A 19,726-nucleotide genomic window follows, 5' to 3' on the forward strand; every position below is an offset into this window, starting at 1 on the left:
ATTCACTGATCACTTCAACTAGGCTTGGAGGATACCCCAATGGTCATCTAGTCCAGTGTTTCTCAACCTTTTTTGGGCCACGACACACTTGTTCCGTGAAAAAAATCACGAGGCACACCACCTCCATAAGACATACCTCCATGCCCTGTAGAGCGAGACCACCGAGCGCCCCAGCCAGCCAGAGGGGCCTGGAACCGGCTGCTGTTGCTGCTGCTGTAGCAGCAGGGAGCGCGCGGAGCGCCCTGCAGCGCCTGGCCTCTTCTTTTGGGGGGGGGCTGCCCGAGGCCTGCCGCCTCGGTGCCTGGAACCGGCAGCTGCAGAGCGGAGCGCTCCGAAACGGCGAGCGCTCTGAGCGCCCTGCAGCGCCTGGCCTCTTTTCTTTTCTTTTTTGCTGCCCAAGGCCGGCGGCTGCAGAGCGGAGCGCTCCGAAGCGCCGAGCGCTCGGAGCGCCCTGCAGCGCCTGGCCTCTTCTTCTTCTTCTTCTTCTTCTTCTTCTTCTTCTTCTTCTTCTTCTTCTTCTTCTTCTTCTTCTTCTGGGGGCTGCCCAAGGCCGGTGGCTGCAGAGCGGAGCGCTCCAAAGTGCCGAGCGCTCGGAGCGCCCTGCAGCGCCTGGCCTCTTCTCTCTCTTTTTTTTTTTGGGGGGGGGGCTGCCCAAGGCCGGCGGCACGTGACAAGGCAGCAAATCGCCCTTCTCGCCGCGGCATGTCCCGGCACACCAGCCAGCGTCTGGCGGCACACTAGTGTACCGCGGAACAGCGGTTGAGAAACACTGATCTAGTCCAACCCCCTGCAAAGATGGACATCCAACCTCTGGTTAAAACCTTTCAATGAAGGAGAGTCCACCACCTTCCCAGGTAATCCATTCCACTGTCTAACAGCTCTTGCCCTCAAAAAGTTCTTCCTAATGCTTAGGTGGAATCTCCTTTCTTGTCATTTAAATCCATTGGTTCACTTCAAGCTTGCTCCATCCTCCATGTGGCAGCCTTCCAGTATTTGAAGATGGCTCTCATATCACCTCTCAGTCTTCTCTCCTCTGGGTTAAACATACCCAACTCTCTCCAGCACTCTGTGCAAGGCTCACTTCCCAGACCCTTTATCATCTTGGTTGTCCACCTCTAAACACATTCCAGCTCATCACTGGATGCAATGAAGTTTATATATTTTGGAGCACGGGGGTGGGGTGGGGTGGGGACATATCTGCAGCCACATAGAAGTGCCAAAGATAAATAAGCAGGATTCCTAATATGTACAAAGAATTAAGGAGTAGAAAATACCCACCAATAGAACATTATAGGGAGGGCAGTACAATGGTCCTCTGCTTTGAAAAACAACTTAAATCTATTTATGATGGGGCTGTCTACAATACTGAGTGGATTTCAGAAAGTCAGTGGGGAACGAGTACCACATGGTCCAGAGGGCGCAATCTTAACTGGTTAATTTTGAAGGCATTTCTTGAAACAAAAACATACCACTGAATTCTCTGTGGCTGGAAGTTTTGTTTTGTTTTTTGTTTTAAAGACCCAACCAATTCATGAAAGGTAACAATATCTGCAGGTATCTGGCAGGGTGGTCTGAACTCCAATAACCCCTTTGGTAGAAACTCTGCAGCAGCAACCCTCCCCTCCTCCAAGTATATCTTGCCTTGCCCTCAGGCGCCTAAGATCAGTCATCATATTAAAAACACAGTCTTATAAACAGCAGATAAAAGCAGCCAAGAATCAATAGTCATTCAAGGGGAAAGACTAAAACTATTAAAACAATGAAATGTCATTAAAAGCTTATGTGGGCCGCATCAAGTTCATATATATCAGCTTAATGCGCTTTGTCCCCAAAAGCCATCAGACGAAGGATTTGGAATTGTTTTCAGGAGGGTTTGGTGGCATGGTGTGACACAGAAGGAGGAGGCAATATTGAATATTGGATATAGAGGGACAGAGTGGCAGGAATCAGTTGGCTGCAGGGGAAGGAAAATGCCTCAGACAATGAGAGATAGGTTGAGAATGTAGGGATCTTGGAGTTACTGGTTGCAGCATCCAGAGCTGGGCAATACTAAGAGCACCAGGATCCATCCCTTGTAAAAAACATATTTAATTCTGGAAGATCGATGTCACAGTTCATGGGGAGAAATAAGTTATAAAGACCGGAGAAGAGGGAAGAGAGGGGGAAGAAAATACATCCGAACTACAAAAATCTATCTAGATGCTAGTCTTTTGGGGGCAACTCACATTCACCAAACATGCTAAAACTTGACAAAGTTGTAGCATGTGATAATCATGGTCACTATGCCTGTTTAACTTCTCTCTCTCATGTATATATACCCTGTTTCTCATATTTTAAGACATACCCATAAAATAAGCCATAGCAGGATTTTTAAGCATTCAAGGAATATATGCCATACCCCGCTATGTGGCGCTGTGGGTTAAACCACAAAGCCTAGGGCTTGCCGATCAGAAGGTCGGCAGTTCAAATCCCTGCGATGGGGTGAGCTCCCATTGTTTGGTCCCTGCTCCTGCAAACCTAGCAGTTCAAAAGCACGTCAAAGTAGATAAATAGGTACTGCTGCAGCTGCAGTGGGAAGGTAAACGGCGTTTCCGTGCGCTGCTCTGGTTCGGCAGAAGCGGCTTTGTCATGCTGGCCACATGACCCAGAAGCTGTACACCAGCTCCCTCAGCCAATAATGTGAGATGAGCGCCGCAACCCGAGAGTCGGTCACGACTGGACGTAATGGCCAGGGGTCCCTTTACCTTTACCTATGTGAAGCCTATCTTCCCTCCATTAAATGCTGGTGCAGTGAGGTTTAATGAAGAGGGTGGAGGCACCACATAAGGGCTAAGCCATTATGTGAAATGTCTCCTCTCTCTTTTAAGAGAATTGGGGTGAGCTGTGAGGAGAGGAGCAGGGAATAGGCAAGAAAGTGTAAAGAGAAAAGGGTTCGGCCAGTTGTGTGGGAAGGGCAAATGGCAAAGCTGTAGGTAGAGTTGGAAAGTGGAGCAAGCCACTGTAGTGTATCTGTACCTGTAGTACAATAATATACAGGTAAACTCCCCATCTGCGTGCGATCAACATGTGTGCGCCATTTTTGGCACTGTAAGGGGGCGGGGTGGAAGAGGCTGGCACACATGGTGCCTTGGAATGCAACCCCTACACAAATGGGGAGTTGCCTGTATTTATTAATCAATTGCCTCTCTCATCACCCCTATCAGATTGGCGATGCTTCTGTGGGCTGTGCGGTTAGTTGTGCATTGCTGGGGTTGTGCAGAACCTAGGGCTTCTGCCTGAAGTGAAGCAATGCAAGAAAGCCACTGAGCTGCACCACCAGGAGTCTTCAGCAGGAGCGTTGGGTGCTTGCCAGTGACCCAAAAAAATTGCACCACTGCAGGAAGCCCATGATGTTGGAGAGAAGTCCACCTAACAACTTCCATTTTCTTTTAGAAACTCACGGTTTGCACTTCTTTCATCTCACCTTCTTGATACAGCATGTGTAGGGCACCCCACAAGACAGAGGGCCAGTGCTGTTGCAGGAATGGTATGGATTCACATGCCAGTCTCTGAATTCATCGCCTCCGCAGCAGGAAAACTGGTGGGGGGGGGAGGAGAGAGAGAGAAAGGAGATAATTGATAAGAACATGTGAAGTGCTCTGGGTGGATCAGACCAAAGGCCCATCCTGCCCTTACAGTTGCCAGCCAGGTGCCCATTTTTGGAAGCCCACAAGCAGGGCATAAACACAGTGCTCTCCTGACTCACAGAATTTTAGAACTGTGGAGTTGGGACACCAAGGGTCATCTATTCCAACCCTCTGCAATGCAGGAACCAAAGCTAAAGAATCCCCGATAGGTCGCTATCCAACCTTTGTTTAAAAACCTCCAATGAAGGAGAGCCCACTACCTTCCGAGGCAGCCTGTTCCACTGTCAAACAGCTCATGCTGCTAGAAAGTTATTTTTAATGTTTAATTGGAATCTCCCTTCTTGCAATTTGAATCCATTGGTTTGGGTCCTACCCTCCAGAGCAGCATAAAACTAGCTGGCTCTCTCGGGTAACAGCCCTTTAGATATTTGAAGAAGGTTCTCACATTACCTCTCAGCCTCCTCTTTTTCAGGCTAAACATCCTCAAATCACTCAACCCTGTAAGGTCTGGTTTGTTTGCATGCTTGTTTTACATCTCAACAAGAAGCTTGGAGCCAGTGCTATTCCCTTGTATTTTACATCCATGCTCAGGGGCAGCTGGGGATTATGAGGAGAGCTTTGTTGCCCTCTCCCCCTGCTTATAGGCTTCCTACCTGCATCTGGTGAGCAACTGTGGGAATCGGGATGCTGCCCTAGGTAAGCCTTTGCATCCTTAAGCATCCCATCTCAGCTAACCTTTGTCACTGCTTATTTTATCATCATGGAGACCATAGTGGAATGAAGGGGGCTTTCTTTCTCTTTAGCAAATGGCTGCAAAAATGTGCAGCACTGAATTTAAAATGGGGGGAAGTGAGAAACTGAGAGAACTAAAACTACAAAATCCTTCTATTCCTGGTCTCCAGTGAGGTCTTCTCCAAAAGAAGTCTTCTCACCTGCCAAAAGTGGTGGGGAGCACGTAACAGTATCATATATTTAGAATACCATGGGCATGGTGTTCCCAAGGAGAAATCCACAGCACTTATTTGACTTGTCTCTTTATCTGCACTTCAGTGAGCGTGGTTTGGATCAATTGTATTCTGTACTGACTGTTTTCCCCTCCCTCCAGTCTTCATATGGCCTGATCTGAGACCCAGTTAAAGCCATTATCTCCTTGCCATGTTCAAAAACTTTGCAGTGAGGTAGGTACAAGGGACCCAGAACTAGGGTTGCCACCTTTGCTCTGGCAAAATATAGGACAGGGCGGGATGGGTGTTGGGGTGATTTTTTTTAAAAAATCTGATGCTGAAATTACTTCAAAGCAATCCATTACAATCTATTGCTGCCTAACTGCATGGCCTCTCTAGAATTTGTCACATGCACACACAAATTTGTAAATCTGTTTGTGCTTCACCACCCAGAGCTTAAATGCACAATCTTTTCACACACATACAGTGGTACCTCTGGTTACAAACACTTCGGGTTACGAGCTCCACTAACCCGGAGGTAGCTGCTCCTGGTTGCGAACTTTGCCCCAGGATGTGAACGGAAATCTCACAGCAGGAGGTCCCATTAGCAAAAGCGCGCCCCTTGTTAAGAACGGTTTCAGCTTAAGAACAGACCTCCGGAACGAATTAAGTTCGTAACCAGAGGGCCCACTGTACATTTGGAGAGCATCCCTAACTCGGCCTAGAAAGTGTGGGGGGGGGAGAGCGGAAATACAGGACATACTGAATCAATACAGGATGTAGCATTTTACATTGAAACGAGGACGATTGATCCTCTATCATACAGGACAGGTGGCAAGCCTAAATGGGCGATCATCATCTGAGGCCGTTCTCTGTGTGCCTGCTCCACAAGAGGTTCAGAGGGTGGCAACACAGGAACAGGCCTTTTCCTTGGCACTTTAGACTGATTAAACAATCTATGGCCTTTTAAATGTGTTTCTGGGAGAGAGCTTATTGGTTTGTTTTTGGTATTTTGCTATGTATTTTGTGTTCTCATTTTGTATTTTTATTTTGTAAACTGCCTTGTGATCTTTGGATAAAGGATGTTATACGAATAATAACCCCAACTTGGTCCCCTCCAGACAGCTGGGACTACAACCTCCTTCAGTCTCAAGATCATATAGCTGTGCTGCTTGGGGCTGATGGGAGTCATAGTCCAAAGTAATCTGGAGGGCACCAGGTTGGGGAAGGTTGCCTTGCGGCCTGATTTCCTCTTGCCACTCATCGTTATGTCCTCACATCTGCAAAAAGAGGAAAATGTTTGCGTTCTCCTTTCCCCTCTCACCCCATGAAAATCCACACAAGCTAATAGCATGCAAAATCATTCATACTATATTGGTTCTCTGATTCACAGGGCTGAAATTCAATCTGCTTCATTTGCTTTGAGAATACATTATTTCTGCAGGCAATCAAGATATTTCGATGCTGGATGCAGAGACTTATCGCCTTCCACCTGTCTCTGTTCTCATTGGCCAGCGCTTGGGTACAACATCCATCCTCCTTGCAACTCACCTGCTGGGCTGCGTTTAAACACCGGCAGTTTTATGGAGCTCATGTGTTCCTGCTGCAGCATTTAGTTGGGAAATTAGACTGAACCAGAGGCCTCTAGGAAATATGTGGGAGATCAGCCACAGCTGTCACAGCAAATGAACAAAATGAGCATCCCTTTCTCCGGGAATGGTTTGTGGCAGGTAGATCCAGTTACCTGCTTCAATTCTCAAAGACAAACAGGTCACAACAGGCAGCAGACCTTGGTGGAGACCAGCCAGTCTCCAAGGTATGTTTCCATGAGTGGACAAAGGTGGTGAATTGGGGCAGCTATTTCAGCTCCATTTGGGGGGACGGGGACATGGTTCAACAGCTCTTGGGAAAGGACTGGCAGCTGTGGGCAGGTCTTCTCTATCCCCTTAAAAAAAACCAGCTGTGAAAGCTGCTACCTTCAGTGGTGCAACAGCATGAACAGTGCTATGGCCACAGCCAGCCAGCCCGCCCACCTGCCTTCCTGAGCAGCTAGAGCTTTGCTGCCGCCACCACCATATCTCTGTGGCCAGTAAGCCCTGTTCCTGTCTCCATTGACATTGTTCCAAGGATGGAATTGCAACCCCTGAAACAGCCACCCCAAAATGCAAATAGGGTGGCAAATTGGGAAATGGCTTTCTCAGTCCACTCCATCCTCTGGTCTTAACTCAAGGTGCCAGTGCTGACCTTTTCAACCCCTTCACAGCCTGGGTCCCACTTAGAGGTGCCTTTCCCTTTGCTCTGATGCTCTTCTAACTTTGTGCAAGGGGAAAATTGTCCCAGAGAGAAGCTGGACCTTCATGCCAATTGCCCCAAGGCAGTGAACTGCTTCCTGGAGCACATTCTCTTTCTCATTGGACTTCCACAAGTGTGTGTGTGTGTGTGTGTGTGTGTGTGTGTGTGTGTGTGTGTAAAACACATCTCTTCTGCTTGGTTTTTGGTTTGGCAGGATGGTTTGCTTAGGTTTTTGTCACTGGTGGTAGTGGTGCTGGGTTTTTTTTTTTGGCTGTTTTTCATTTGTCTGCTGAATTTATTTTTAAAAACATTTTTATTTATTTTGGCACACCATCACCAGTGCTGAAAAGTGGTTGATAAATGCTTTAAATAAATAAAAGGGCTGCAGGCTGGTCATCAGGGGTCTGTTATATTGCCCTCTCCCTCAGACTGCACAGCCAAGGAGACACTCCCCAAAGCACTCTGAAAGAGATGCAGGAGAATTATACAGCACAAACCAGAAAAGCATCACAAGATGGATTTGGGGGTGGAATGAGGAGGGATGCATTTGACACCCCAATCCTTGCCTCTCAATAAGGGAAGACATTTCAAATTCAGCCTGCTACGGGCATGCACTGTGGAGTCTGCTTGATATGCAGATAAGAAGTCAGTCATCAAGGGAGACACCTCCCAAAATTGTAGCCATTAAGCTGCCTGGATATAATAAGCAGAAATCAAGAAGATTTATGGACTCAGACAACCACTCTCTCATTGGACCATAATTTGTACTATTTATTTCTTTTGAAACTGGTCTTTTCCTTTCATACTTGGCTCCTCAGTCAAAGGAACTGAAGATGCCCAAGATCCTTTGCAAAAGAATGATCTTAAGAACTGCAAGAACCTGAGAATTTTGGTTCCAGATCTGCACTTTATTTTCCTGGTCTTTCAAAGACCCAAATAAACTTTGATCCCTGACCAGTTTTTCTAAATATTAAGTCTCAACAGGAAAGCAAATATCATTTTGTTGACATAAATCTGCTCACCCCAACCTGTAGCCTTTCAGATATTTCCAACTACAACTCTCATCTTGGTATATCCTTTGTACAAAGACCTGCAAAAATTGATTGTAAACCTATGAGACTGAACTCCTGCATCTTGTGTTTCAAATCAGGGTATGTTTTCCAATTGATATAAGAAGAAGAATCTTGATTTATCTTACAAGTAAGCTTGTAAAATGATCTCTCTTCCATAGATGAAAGGATCTATTCAAGCAGAGTAAGCCGAAATGAATATCAATTGTAAAGGTATTAGCCTTTTAACAGAAAACTAATCAAAGGCTTAAGCTGTTCCATATGCACTAAACGCAATTAAAAAGTCCCCAAATCTCCAGTTCTCCCAAATGTTCATTTTCTAAGCTTGAATTAGGAAGTCTGCTCTGCCTCAGAGTTTCTGCATTACTCCTGTGATCCCCACATATCTGGTACCAAAACCAATCTGGTGCCCTGTGATTAATTCCCAGTGTTCCTGGACGTGCGGAGTGAGTGCTGCTAAACCACAGGAGGTCTTCTTTTAAAAAGCGTATCACCCAGATCCAACTTGCAGCATTTCCTAGCCAACAGCAACTCACACACCTCCAAGAAGTAGCTGCCACTTTCACAATGTCCAAAAGACAAGAAGTGGTCTGGAACATATCCCAGAAAAACCAGCTAGCTGGGAAGCTTAAGAAGATAAGAGCTACCCTGCTGGATAAGACTGGGTGGGTATCCTTCATGTCCAACAAGGGCCTGCCAGATTCCTCTAGGGAGCTTATAATATGGACATAAAGGCAAGTACCCTTCCTGTTAGTTCTCTACACAGCATCTAATGCTCACTGCCTCTGAATGTGGAGGGCTGCCATGAGTGGTATCAGCCCATACTATGAAGCCCATGAATTGTGGGGGCCAAGGGAGAAAGACGCCCAAGGTAAACAAGACAGCCAGAGGCAACTTCTACCCCAGTTCTCCAAGTCATCTCTCAGCAAGGAGTTTCCCATGATGAACAATGCGATTCCAATTTCCAGTGCAGTCTTGGGGCAATAGCAGGGTCCTCTCCAGCCAGGAGCAGCCGGGATTCATGGCAGTGGCATTGCTTCTTCTTCTTACCTGGATGGGGCAGGGCTGGGGTTGGGCACTTCTGCGGGAGCACCAGATTGTCTCCACCATTGCTCCCACACAGTGTCCTGTCTCCCAGTTGCCGAAGAACAAAGACTGGACAAAAAGTTCTTTCCCAAACCCTTAATGCTTATATTACTGTGGTACATGCAAATGGTTGGTTTAAGGCAGGGGTCCCCAGACTTACCCGGCTTTGGGCCGGTGCCCGCCACACCGATCGCGCAGCAGGCCGGAGGGCAGGGGAGTGCGCACCCATGCACATGCGCACACACACACTTACTGGCGCGGTGGCATGCTTCCAGGTCGGAAAAATCGCCGAAAATCGTTTGTGCGCATGCGTATGGGCCTCCCCCGACCCGGAAGTGCACCGGAAATGACCTCTTCTGGGTCGGGAGAGGCCCATACGCGTGCACACAAATGATTTTCGGTGCTTTTTTCTGATCTGGAAGCGCGCCACCGTGTTGCGCGCCGTAAGAGCGGGCGGGCGGCAGGGGTTGTCGTGGGCCGGATTGGGAGGCCAATTGGGCCGCATCTGACCCGCGGGCCGTAGTTTGGGGACCCCTGGTTTAAGGCCCTTCAGAGGTAATCCTAAATACAGCTACAAGAAAGGCAGGTGCCCTAGCTGGCAAGCTCTGAAAGTTGATATGGCACTGTCACAATCTTTGGCTTTCCTATAGATAGGGACAAGAAGGACTCTTCTTAAGGCTGTAAGCATTTCTACAATCTCCTGCTATGTTTCTGTTCCCTTCTCTTTCGACTCCTTCTCGACCTAGGTGACAGGACAGGTCTCTCCCCCCCCCCCCCGAGGTGACTGGGACCATTGAAACATCCCTCTGGGCAGGCAGAGCTACTCCCAGTATAATGATGGTGTTGGAGTGGGCATGTCAGAGAGGGGCTCTGCCAAGTTTGGAGGGGGTGGCGGGAACACAGGGGGAGGTGACACTCATGGCTCCCATTGTGGGGATGGAGGAGACAAGAGAGCAGTTGAGGAAGGATCCTGCCGTGGGATCCTAGCAGATTCCTCTACATCCCTACTCTTGGCCAAATCTCCCTCCGCAGTGTTCCGACTTGGCCAGCCCCTGTCATGACTGCCAAGGTAAATACCGGTGGTGCTGTTGTCACCAGCCACCCCCCACTCCGGCCTGCCTCCAGCTCCTGTCTCCATTTACATGTGCGTGTCCTGTTAAAATATCATAGAATCATATCAAACTCTGCTCACTTCTGGATTCTGTTTCACGGACATGCCAGGGTGCTGGAGTTGGCTTTTATAAATAGGTTGTCATTGTCAAATTGCTGCACTGAGTTTTCAATGGCTGCCATGGCTGTGACCAGCTGTTTGGAAGATGGAGATAAAACAGAACGAGCCACAAGGGGAGAGAGAGGGAGCCACGCATCCTGCTAGCTGGACCGTAAGAGAATCATCTGGGATGTGTGTTAAGGATGCATTTCAATTATGTTCCCAAGGATGATCCTCCTGTAAAATGCAGAGCTCCAGAGGTGAACCTATTGTCAAAGCAGTTTATATTTATGAGATACAGCGAAATAGTTTACTCAATTCAAAGGGTGGAATTGAATGTTGTTCTATTACCATTGTTCCATTACTGAAAGAATGTCAGTTTTCCAGACTGAATCAACTCCTCTCTCCTCCCCCTGTCCACTATTCTGATGATTCTCCCACCCACCACCACCAATGGGGGTGCAGGAGGAGGAGGAGGAGGAGCAGTGGCGTACCAAGCCCAGGTGGTACTCAGTACGGCATGTGTGCAGCACCCCGTACGGACTGCGCATGTGTGGCATCCCACGCGTGCGCACTCCGTACGGGATGCCGCTGGTGCACGGCGGTCTTATGGGCTGCTGCTCATGTTAACTCTCCAATGGTTTGACTTCACCCCCTAAGGCACAGTCCTCCATTGTCTCTCAAGACAGACAGATGCCACTGATAATACGGTATAACATGATGGCCTTCTTGATGAGATGTTATTTGCAGGGCCTTTTCTTCTGCAGAGTACAGTGACCAGTTGGGTATATAAGGGGTTATTCCTACCTCGCAGGGGATGGACTAGATGACCCTTTGGGTCTCTTCCAACTCTGCAATCCTATTATTCTATGAGAATCTTCTAGGTATCCTGGTAACAAGCTGCATAGGGCTTTGTACAGCAGCACCTTGAACTTAAGCCCAATAGCTAACAGGTAGCCTGTGCACGTTTTTCAGTATTGGTGTGACACTTAAAGGATTACTGAGAAGCAAACTGAGACTTCTAGTAAATGGCCTTGTTTTAGGAAGGCAGAATACCTCATCATCATCATCATCACTTTTAATTTGTATACCATCTTTCTATTTCACAATACCCCAGGCAGTTTACCAGCTGAAGAAACAAAGAATGTACACCTTATAACAATCTAATCCAATAAAAAAGGTAATAAAACATAACTTTAAAATAAGCAACTTCTATCAAATAAAGTAATATTCAACAATCCATTAGAATAGTATAGAATATTAAATATCAGCATATAAAAATTAAACAGAAATCTACTCTTAACAATTATAATAAATAATTTCTAAACTATAATCAATAAAACAATGGCAAGTCATAGTGCGTAAAATAATACAATGCAAATTGAGAAGCAGAGACTGAAGGGTGGGGCAAGGCAGGTGGAAGAATTCAAATTCTGCTCATTTGAAAAGCAGAAACTCCTCACACTGCACGAAGATCAAACCTATCCATTCTGAAGGAAATCAGCCCTGAGTGCTCACTGGAAGGACAGATCCTGAAGCTGAGGCTCCAGTACTTTGGCCACCTCATGAGAAGAGAAGACTCCCTGGAAAAGACCCTGATGTTGGGAAAGATGGAGGGCACAAGTAGAAGGGGACGACAGAGGACGAGATGGTTGGACAGTGTTCTCGAAGGGGTTGGACTGGATGGCCCTTGTGGTCTCTTCCAACTCTATGATTCTTTGAACATGAGTCTGACCAAACTGTGGGAGGTTGTGGAAGACAGGAGTGTCTGGTGTGCTCTGGTCCATGAAGAGTCGGACAGGACTAAACACCACCACCACCACCACACACTTGTATTGGCAATCACAGGACTTTGTTTTTCCACAATATTTGCTCTACTGATGAAAGATGAAGATGTCAAACTTTATAATGTATTCAAGTGGTAATTAATGATATACACAAGAGCAAAACAAAGCATAATGTTTGCTTAGTTTTGTTGGCCAGTTTTGAACACAGCAGCAGTTTTGAACACAGCAGTGAAGGAATAGCCACTGGGAGTTGGGATGGAGAAATTGGTCAATTTCGGTTTCTCTTGGTTTCTACTTCCCCCAGTTTTTAAGTCTGCTCCCTGAATTTCCATGTCAGCTTTCAATTTATGCCTTTGGAAATATTTGTCAGCATTCTAGTGGGCATCTTTCCTACTGTACACATTTTTGTGGACAATCCTGCAAGCAATTCCCCCTAACATAATGTTTTTGTATGTTATTTGGATGCAGAGTGTAAGGCAGGGCTTAGCATGGGCCCGGAGAAGTCCCCAGTTCACCTAATACACCCCTAGTGTATGACTACAACAACCTGGCCCTGGGTTTAGAGGCCTCTAAGCATGAGTGCACATCCCGGCCTCACCACACATCATTTGACGCCACCTCTGCTATACCTGTGCTGGATCCTCTACATGTGCAGAAACCATTTCAGAGCCCAGAATGGATCTCAGAATCCACCCTAGATTGTACAGTCCACTCTAGAGGAACCGGCAGGCCAATCTCCATTTGCTCTGAGGTCAGTCAAAACATTTTGTACACAGCCTGCTAATAACAGAATTGTTATTAGTCATCTATTCTAACCTCCTGTGATGCAGGAATCATAGCTAAGTATAATGGGCGTTGAGGTGGTTACTCACGAGTAACGACGCTGGAATCCAACCTGGCTTTTTACAGGTTTATTGTGCATACTATGTACAGTGCGGAACTAACTAAAACACGTCCATCTCAGTCACTCGCAGAATCTGGGAGTGGCCCCTTCCTGTTACGAGCCCAACAGAAGAACTTGGACACCCCCATTCTCCGCCTACCCTCTTTGCACTTGACCCCTCTGCGCAGATAGGAAGCAACGTCTCCCCTTCTGAACCCTCCTGTTGAAGGCAGTGCAAGGGCTCTTTGCTAACATCGCTGAGCCCTCTCCCCACCTGTCTGACCATCCCCTCTTCCTCCCCATTGGACGACTCGCTGCTATCCCGGCTGGAAGAAGGGGTGCTGGAGAGGAGGGGCCGGGGATCCCTGTAACCCGATCTGGTATCCCATGGACCCTCTGGGAGCTCCCTGACACTAAGGTTGGCAGATGGCCTTCCAACCTCTGTTAAAAAACTTCTGATGGAGGATAGTCCATCACCTTCCCAGGTCATCTGTTCCACTGTTGAACAGTTCTTACTGTCAGAAAGTTCCTCCTAATGTTTAGTTGGAATCTCCTTTCTTGCAACTTAAATCCAGTTGTTCAGGCCCTACCCTCTGGGGAGCAGCAGAAAACAAGCTTGCTCCTTCAATGTGACAGCCCTTTAGATATCAGAGGATGGCTCTCATATCGCCTCCCAGTTTCCTCTTTACCAGCTAAACATACCCAACTCCCTCATCAGCCTTGGTTCCCAACCTACCCAGCCCCACAAATACTTTATGCTCATACTGAGTAAAACAAAAACTTACCTTTTGTTGGACAAAGTCCAAAATATTCTTGAAGTCCAAATCATCATAGTAGTGTCTTATCCCATCTTGCACAGTGGAATGGAAAACTGCATTCATCTGGAAAGAAGCAGAGTCCCAAATGTGAGAGAAATGCTCTCCAACAGCAGATATGAGGTTAACAAGGGAAGGCCTTCACACAACATTGCAAGATTTGGTGCAATCTCCCTTGCAGGGACAACAAATGATGTGTTGTCAGAGCATCAGTCCCTCTGAATACAAAGAAAGTTCCCATGTGAAGGACAGCATCTTTTTTTTAAAAAAAGACACCCCCGTTCTTTCAACAGCCTTGATTCTGCAAAAGAGCCCCCCCTCCATGACATCCATTAACACATTTGTAAGAACCTACACAGTGTAGGTCCTGTGCTGCATTTTGTGTCCTGAATCCAACCATGGAACTTAAGAAAAATATGCAAATGAATAAGCAAAGTGATGGTGGGGGGGGGGGCGAGGCTGCTCTGCATGGGGCACTGGCATTGCTTTTCAATTTTTAAGCAGTTGCTTTTGATAAATTAAATTAAATTATGCACATAGCAAAGTTTACTAAAATAATAATAATACATATATAGAGAAAAACCCAAGATGGGTGCAATCCATAGCTGCCAAGTTATCCCTTTTTTAAAGGGAAATTCCCTTATGCTGAATAGGCTTCCTCGCGAGAAAAGGGAAAACTTGGCAGCTATGGTGCAATCAAAGATTCTTCCCATAAATTCCTATAGAACATACCCTTGGGGTTATTTTTGACATGGCAGATGCTTCAAATTAAGCAATAATTGAATCTAAAATGCATTTCACAAATCCTTCAGAAGGTTCCTGCATCCCTTAAAGCTGAGCTCCTAATGTCTGAGGAATTACCTTCTGAAGGAGCATTTGCCATCTGACTTCTGACAAAGCCCCACCAGACACAAACCGCGAGAAATATTAACGAAAAGAAGCTGTTTGGGTTTTTTTTGCTTAAACACACAAACTCACCAACTTACTTGGCCTAATTAATTCTGACATGAAAATTACAGAGGTTGGGTGAGCTGAAGAATAAATGTGAATACAAAGAAGAGGATTCTGACAGAGCAGGGAAGGCAGAGCCAGGGAGAAGAGAAGGCATGTCAAGGTGGAAAACAAAGAATATTTTTAATGAACCCCCCCCCCCAAAAAAAAACCCTGTATCCCAAACACAAAACACAAAATGTCAGTTTCAACACTTCCACACTTAAGATGAGGCTGACAGGCATTTTTTCCCCTTAAATCCCCAACATTAACTTAAAGGAAAAACCACATACAAAAAAATTCAATTGTCTCATAGCTGACAACCTTGCCAACCTTCTAAAAAGTCAGTCAATCTCCTGCCCAAGCAGTTGACTCCCCCAGGGCAGTTCCAACATTCATCTGGAGAACAGAGCCATCACACATTTTGTTTCCTAGTCAGGCATGAACAGTGGGCAGCACAAAATCTCAGTTGCAAATACAGGTTAGAAATCTGGACGGATGAGATTTAAAAACATAAGAACCTAAATTGAGTCTGCTGAATCGGGACAGTGGCCAATCTAGTCCAGCATCCTCTTCTCACAGCAGCCAAACAGATGCCTGTGGGAAACCAGCAAGCAGGATCTGAGCACAAGAGCATCACTCTCCCCTCCTGGGGTTTCCAGCAATTGGTATTCAGAAGCATTGCTGCCTCCAACCATAGAGGCAGATCACAGCCATTGTAGCTAGTAGCTACCAATACCGTGTTTCTCCAAAAATAAGACACTGTCTTATATTTATTTTTCCTTAAAAAAAACACCACTATGTCTTATTTTCAGGGGATGTCTTATTTTTCCCCCTCCTCCTTCTGTCATGGCCGGCATTGCTGCTGTGCCTATCACTATGTCTTATTTTCGGGGTATGGCTTATCTTGAATGCTTAAAAATCCTGCTACGGCTTATTTTATGGCTATGTCTTTTTTTTAGGAGAAACAGGGTCCTCTCCTCTGTGAATTTGTCTTATCTTCTTTTAAAGCCATTCAAATTGATGGCTCTCACTGTCTCCTGGGGAAGCCAGTTCCATGGCTTAACTCTGCAGTGTATGAAGGAGGCCTTTCTTTTATCTGTTTTGGATCTTCCAACATTCAGCTTCATTGGATGTCCATGACCTCTCATGTTATGGAGAGAGATCAAAATTTTTATCTGTCCTGCTGTTTAGTGCTCACCTCTTCCCTAAGCAAACAGATGGAAAACAATCAATGTAACTTATGGAGTCATTTTGAGCTTGGGAGTGATTTTGGGAGTCACAGCATTTGTGACACACTTTGCATCCATGAGGACATGGAGCTCCTTGTTCTTTTTGTTGCTTTTAAGAAGGAAGATGGATTTCCATGGGCAGGGCAGGTGCTGTGCTATGGAGCAGGATCTGTGCACTCCTGGTTGTGCAATACCTTCTGGTCATGTCTATATCCTGGTGCCAGCCTGAAACAATGCAGAAATGATTTCTCCAAGTTCTGCAGTTTCATAGGGCAGAGATAAATTTCAGTCTGAAAGAAGAGGAGAACCAAGTGTGGAGAAAAGAGCTCAGCATTCAATCATATACCTAATCACTCTGGCAGGGCTGTTAAGTTATGCACACACTGAAAAATTACTTGGGTAAAAAAACAAACCTGCCAGTCCTTCACATTCACAGCCCACTGAACAAGATGATCTCCAGTCTCTCCCAAAGGGGTCAAAACGCACACTGTAATTACTCATGTGGGAGGCTCACCTGCTTTTCAAAGATTATTTCGATAAACAGCAGCAGCAGCTCAGTAATAAAGATGGCCAGCAGGACCCAGAAGAACTAGGCAGAAAAGAGAAAAGGGTGGGGAAGAGAAGTGGATTTTGTATTTCTTTAAGAGGTCACAAAAAAACATGAATAACTCTCCACCCCTGATACTATAAGTCAGGTCAACATCAAACTGGATGCCCATCAGTCCTAGCTGGCATAGCTGTGCTCTCCCACCTGACATCCTATGGCTGTGCTGAAATATGAACTAGACACAGAACATTCTCCCCCTCCACCCTCCACCCTGGGCAGTTCAGCTCCACACATTTCCCCTCCTATCCACCCTTGGCTTTTAAATCAGGTGACTGCAGAATAAGATAAAAAATATATAGTACAGCCCCCCACAAGGTCTGAGGGACAGTAGACCGGTCCCCTGCTGAAAAAGTTTGCTGACCCCTGGACTAGATGATCATCAGGCTTCTTTCCAACCCTACCATTCTATGATTCAAATGTTGTTTTAAACTGCCTTTGCCTGAGGAAACCTTTTACTCTACACTAGCTGAATTCATTCTTGCCTTGATAAGGCCATAGCCATAACTTGGGCTCCAGCTTCCTCCTGGTCTTGACATAGTTTACAAACTGAGAGCTAGTCTTGAAAGCAGACTCCCTCATCCTTTTCCTTTCCTTCCTCTGGCACTGAATCACATTACATGATGTGCACTGATCACAAATCACAGCTCCCTTCAAAACCACAGATCCGAACCATGTTTTGAAGAGTTTGCAAACTATGGTTATGAGGAAACAAGGTATCTGTAGCAAAATAGCTTGTTAACATGTACAGTCATACCTTGGTTTTCGAACAGCTTAGTTCTCGAACGTTTTGGCTCCTAAACGCCACAAACCCGGAAGTGACTGTTCCTGTTTGTGAACTATTTTTGGAAGCTGAATGTCTGACGGGGCTTCCGCGGCTTCTGATTGGATACAGGAGCTTCATGCAGCCAATCAGAAGCCACGCTCTGGTTTCCAAATGTTTTGGAAGTCAAACAGACTTCCGGAACGGATTCCTTTCAACTTCCAAGTACGACTGTACTGGAAAGCTGTACTTAACCAAGAAAGAGGGTGCAGAGGGTACATGTTCATTAGGCTGATTCTTAATTGTTGTTCGCTTCAACCCCACTTGACAGTGACCTTCATAATAGGCTGGAACCCTCTAATCTTTGCATTATTTTGTAACAAGAAACGTCATCTTCTGTTTGCTAAGGGGGCCAAATTCAGCAGAGCTTCTTGAAGGATTAATTTGGCTCAAGTGCCTGGCAATAATGTTACCTGCTAAGTAAGGAAAAGAAATTTGGCTCAAGTTCAAAATAGACGAGATAGTTAATAAAGGGTTCAGTACCAATTCATCACATTCTCAATGGGACAGGAGAACAGGAACAAATCCCTCATTCCATTAAACACCAACTGCCATCAGCCATCCTTAAGAAACCCATCAGTTCTAGCTTCAACAATAAATTACAGACTGTTCCAGCACCAAGTTCGGGGCCAAAATTAATCACTTTGCGGTGCCTGCTTCCGCAATAACCCAGGGAGAGTATTTAACTGCTTGCTTTTAATTTCATTTAACTTGGCTGGGTTTACCACAGGAGAAAAGAATTCCGCAACAGGGAGAGAAGCTTGCTGTCAGACAGAGTTGCAACTGAACATGGCTCAAATAGCATTTTGATATGAGAGTAGACGCTGTTGCTTAGCCTTGGAAAAGCTTTTGTGTAAAGAACAGCAGGGGGATGGTCCCTTTACAGAACCTTCAGCTAGAAGCAAACTGGATGAAGGGCCTTGGAAGTCCCCAGTTCACCTCCAGCCTCCATTGGAGGAAGTTGCTTACTGTGGAGCTGCAATCACCAGCCTGCCTTGCTGTGATAGGCACATGCAAAAGCCAAATAAGAACAGCACATTCCTTTGTGGGTGAAGTTTGATACCATGGAAGCAAAGGTGGGTGGGTGGGGACTGATTCTGATACAGGGGACTTCAAAGTCATTCCGAAGATACATTTTATTAAAACAAGGAAAACAGACACGAGTCTGGAGGAGGGTTTAGCTGTTGGCAGCTCAATACCTTTTTAGTGGTGTTGCATACAAGATGCTCTACATCCAGCAGACACAATGTCACACTGTGTTGCAGCTGTTGGTGCTTGATTAGAACTGGTGTTCTTTTAAAGTAAATATTGAAAGTTTTCTAGTTCAGTTTGTCCCATTAAATAGGCTCTGCTATTTTGTTCTTTTTGGATCTTCATGAAGGCTTCTGACACTATCATTTAAAGTGGTCTTTTCAACTTATTAAATGGATTCTGTCAATTTTTTTACAGTGTCCCTGCAGAGTCCTCAACTCAGAATGTGTGCATCTGGGACCATTAAAAGCATCTTCAGAACCAAGACCAAACTCCTCTCCCTATTTAAAACCCATTGCACCCATGGACTTTTTCCTTGCACCCATTCCACAGCCTTCCCCAATCCTGAAGCCCTTCAGGTGTTTTGTGCTATGACTGCAATAAGGGGAGGGCAGCCAATGCAATGCTTTGGGGTGCATTTTCTAGCCCTCTCAAGTCACAGGCACCAAAGGCTCTGTGCCAGTAAGGCAGACCCACAGCCATGGATTGCCCTCTTCAGTTCCACCCACTGCTTTCAAGAGGAGAGCTGGACTGCCCAGTCTTCATTCAGCTGGAGGGAATCAGACATGCTGCTGCCACTTTGGCTGTGGGAACTCACATAGGAAGCTGCCATTGGTCCATCTTGCTGAGCACGGCCTCCACTGATGGAAAGGAATTCTCCAGGGTCTCAGGAAGGGATCGCAGATACATAAACAAAGGGCAGCCTAACTCATGGGTCACCCATGTGGCCCTTGCATGCACACATGCACCCTCAGGGACCTGCACTGCTGCAATTGACATACAGCATTTTTCAAGTCTGTGATGGGTGTGTGAGAGATTGATTTATTGGGGGGGCGGTGGGGGGGGAGAGAGAGACTCTCTGTGCTTGTTGGTTGTATGGTACTTGTGTGTATGATACCCACAACAGCTCCTTCAGTTTGCAAATGTGCCCTAGAAGGTTGACCTCTGAGATTGCAAACCTCACTCTGTACTGACTTCAGGCCCTTAACCTTGGCACTTCTCACTTATTATTTGCCCCCTGCAACCACTTGTATGTTAAACGATTATATGTGTACTCAATTTGCATTGCTTTATTCTAGCTTCTTTGCTAAACAGATACAGATCCTATCTTTT

General features: G+C 46.1%; 1 protein-coding gene across 2 annotated transcripts in view; it reads right to left on the bottom strand.

Annotated features, from left to right (window-relative positions):
• Positions 1-19,726, bottom strand: part of LOC118086970 (tetraspanin-15) — a 76,012-nt gene that overhangs the window by 24,880 nt on the left and 31,406 nt on the right. Inside the window, exons 3-5 of one of the 2 annotated variants that reach the window (XM_035119097.2) lie at positions 16,450-16,524; positions 13,684-13,779; positions 3,464-3,577 (exon numbers count right to left, since the gene is read on the bottom strand). In XM_035119097.2, the coding sequence (XP_034974988.1) occupies positions 3,464-3,577; positions 13,684-13,779; positions 16,450-16,524 (285 nt within the window). The remainder of the gene's footprint in view (positions 1-3,463; positions 3,578-13,683; positions 13,780-16,449; positions 16,525-19,726) is intronic. The other variant, XM_035119098.2, reaches the window with a different exon arrangement.

The sequence above is a fragment of the Zootoca vivipara genome, chromosome 6, assembly GCF_963506605.1.
Source record: "Zootoca vivipara chromosome 6, rZooViv1.1, whole genome shotgun sequence".
Lineage (NCBI taxonomy): Eukaryota > Metazoa > Chordata > Lepidosauria > Squamata > Lacertidae > Zootoca > Zootoca vivipara.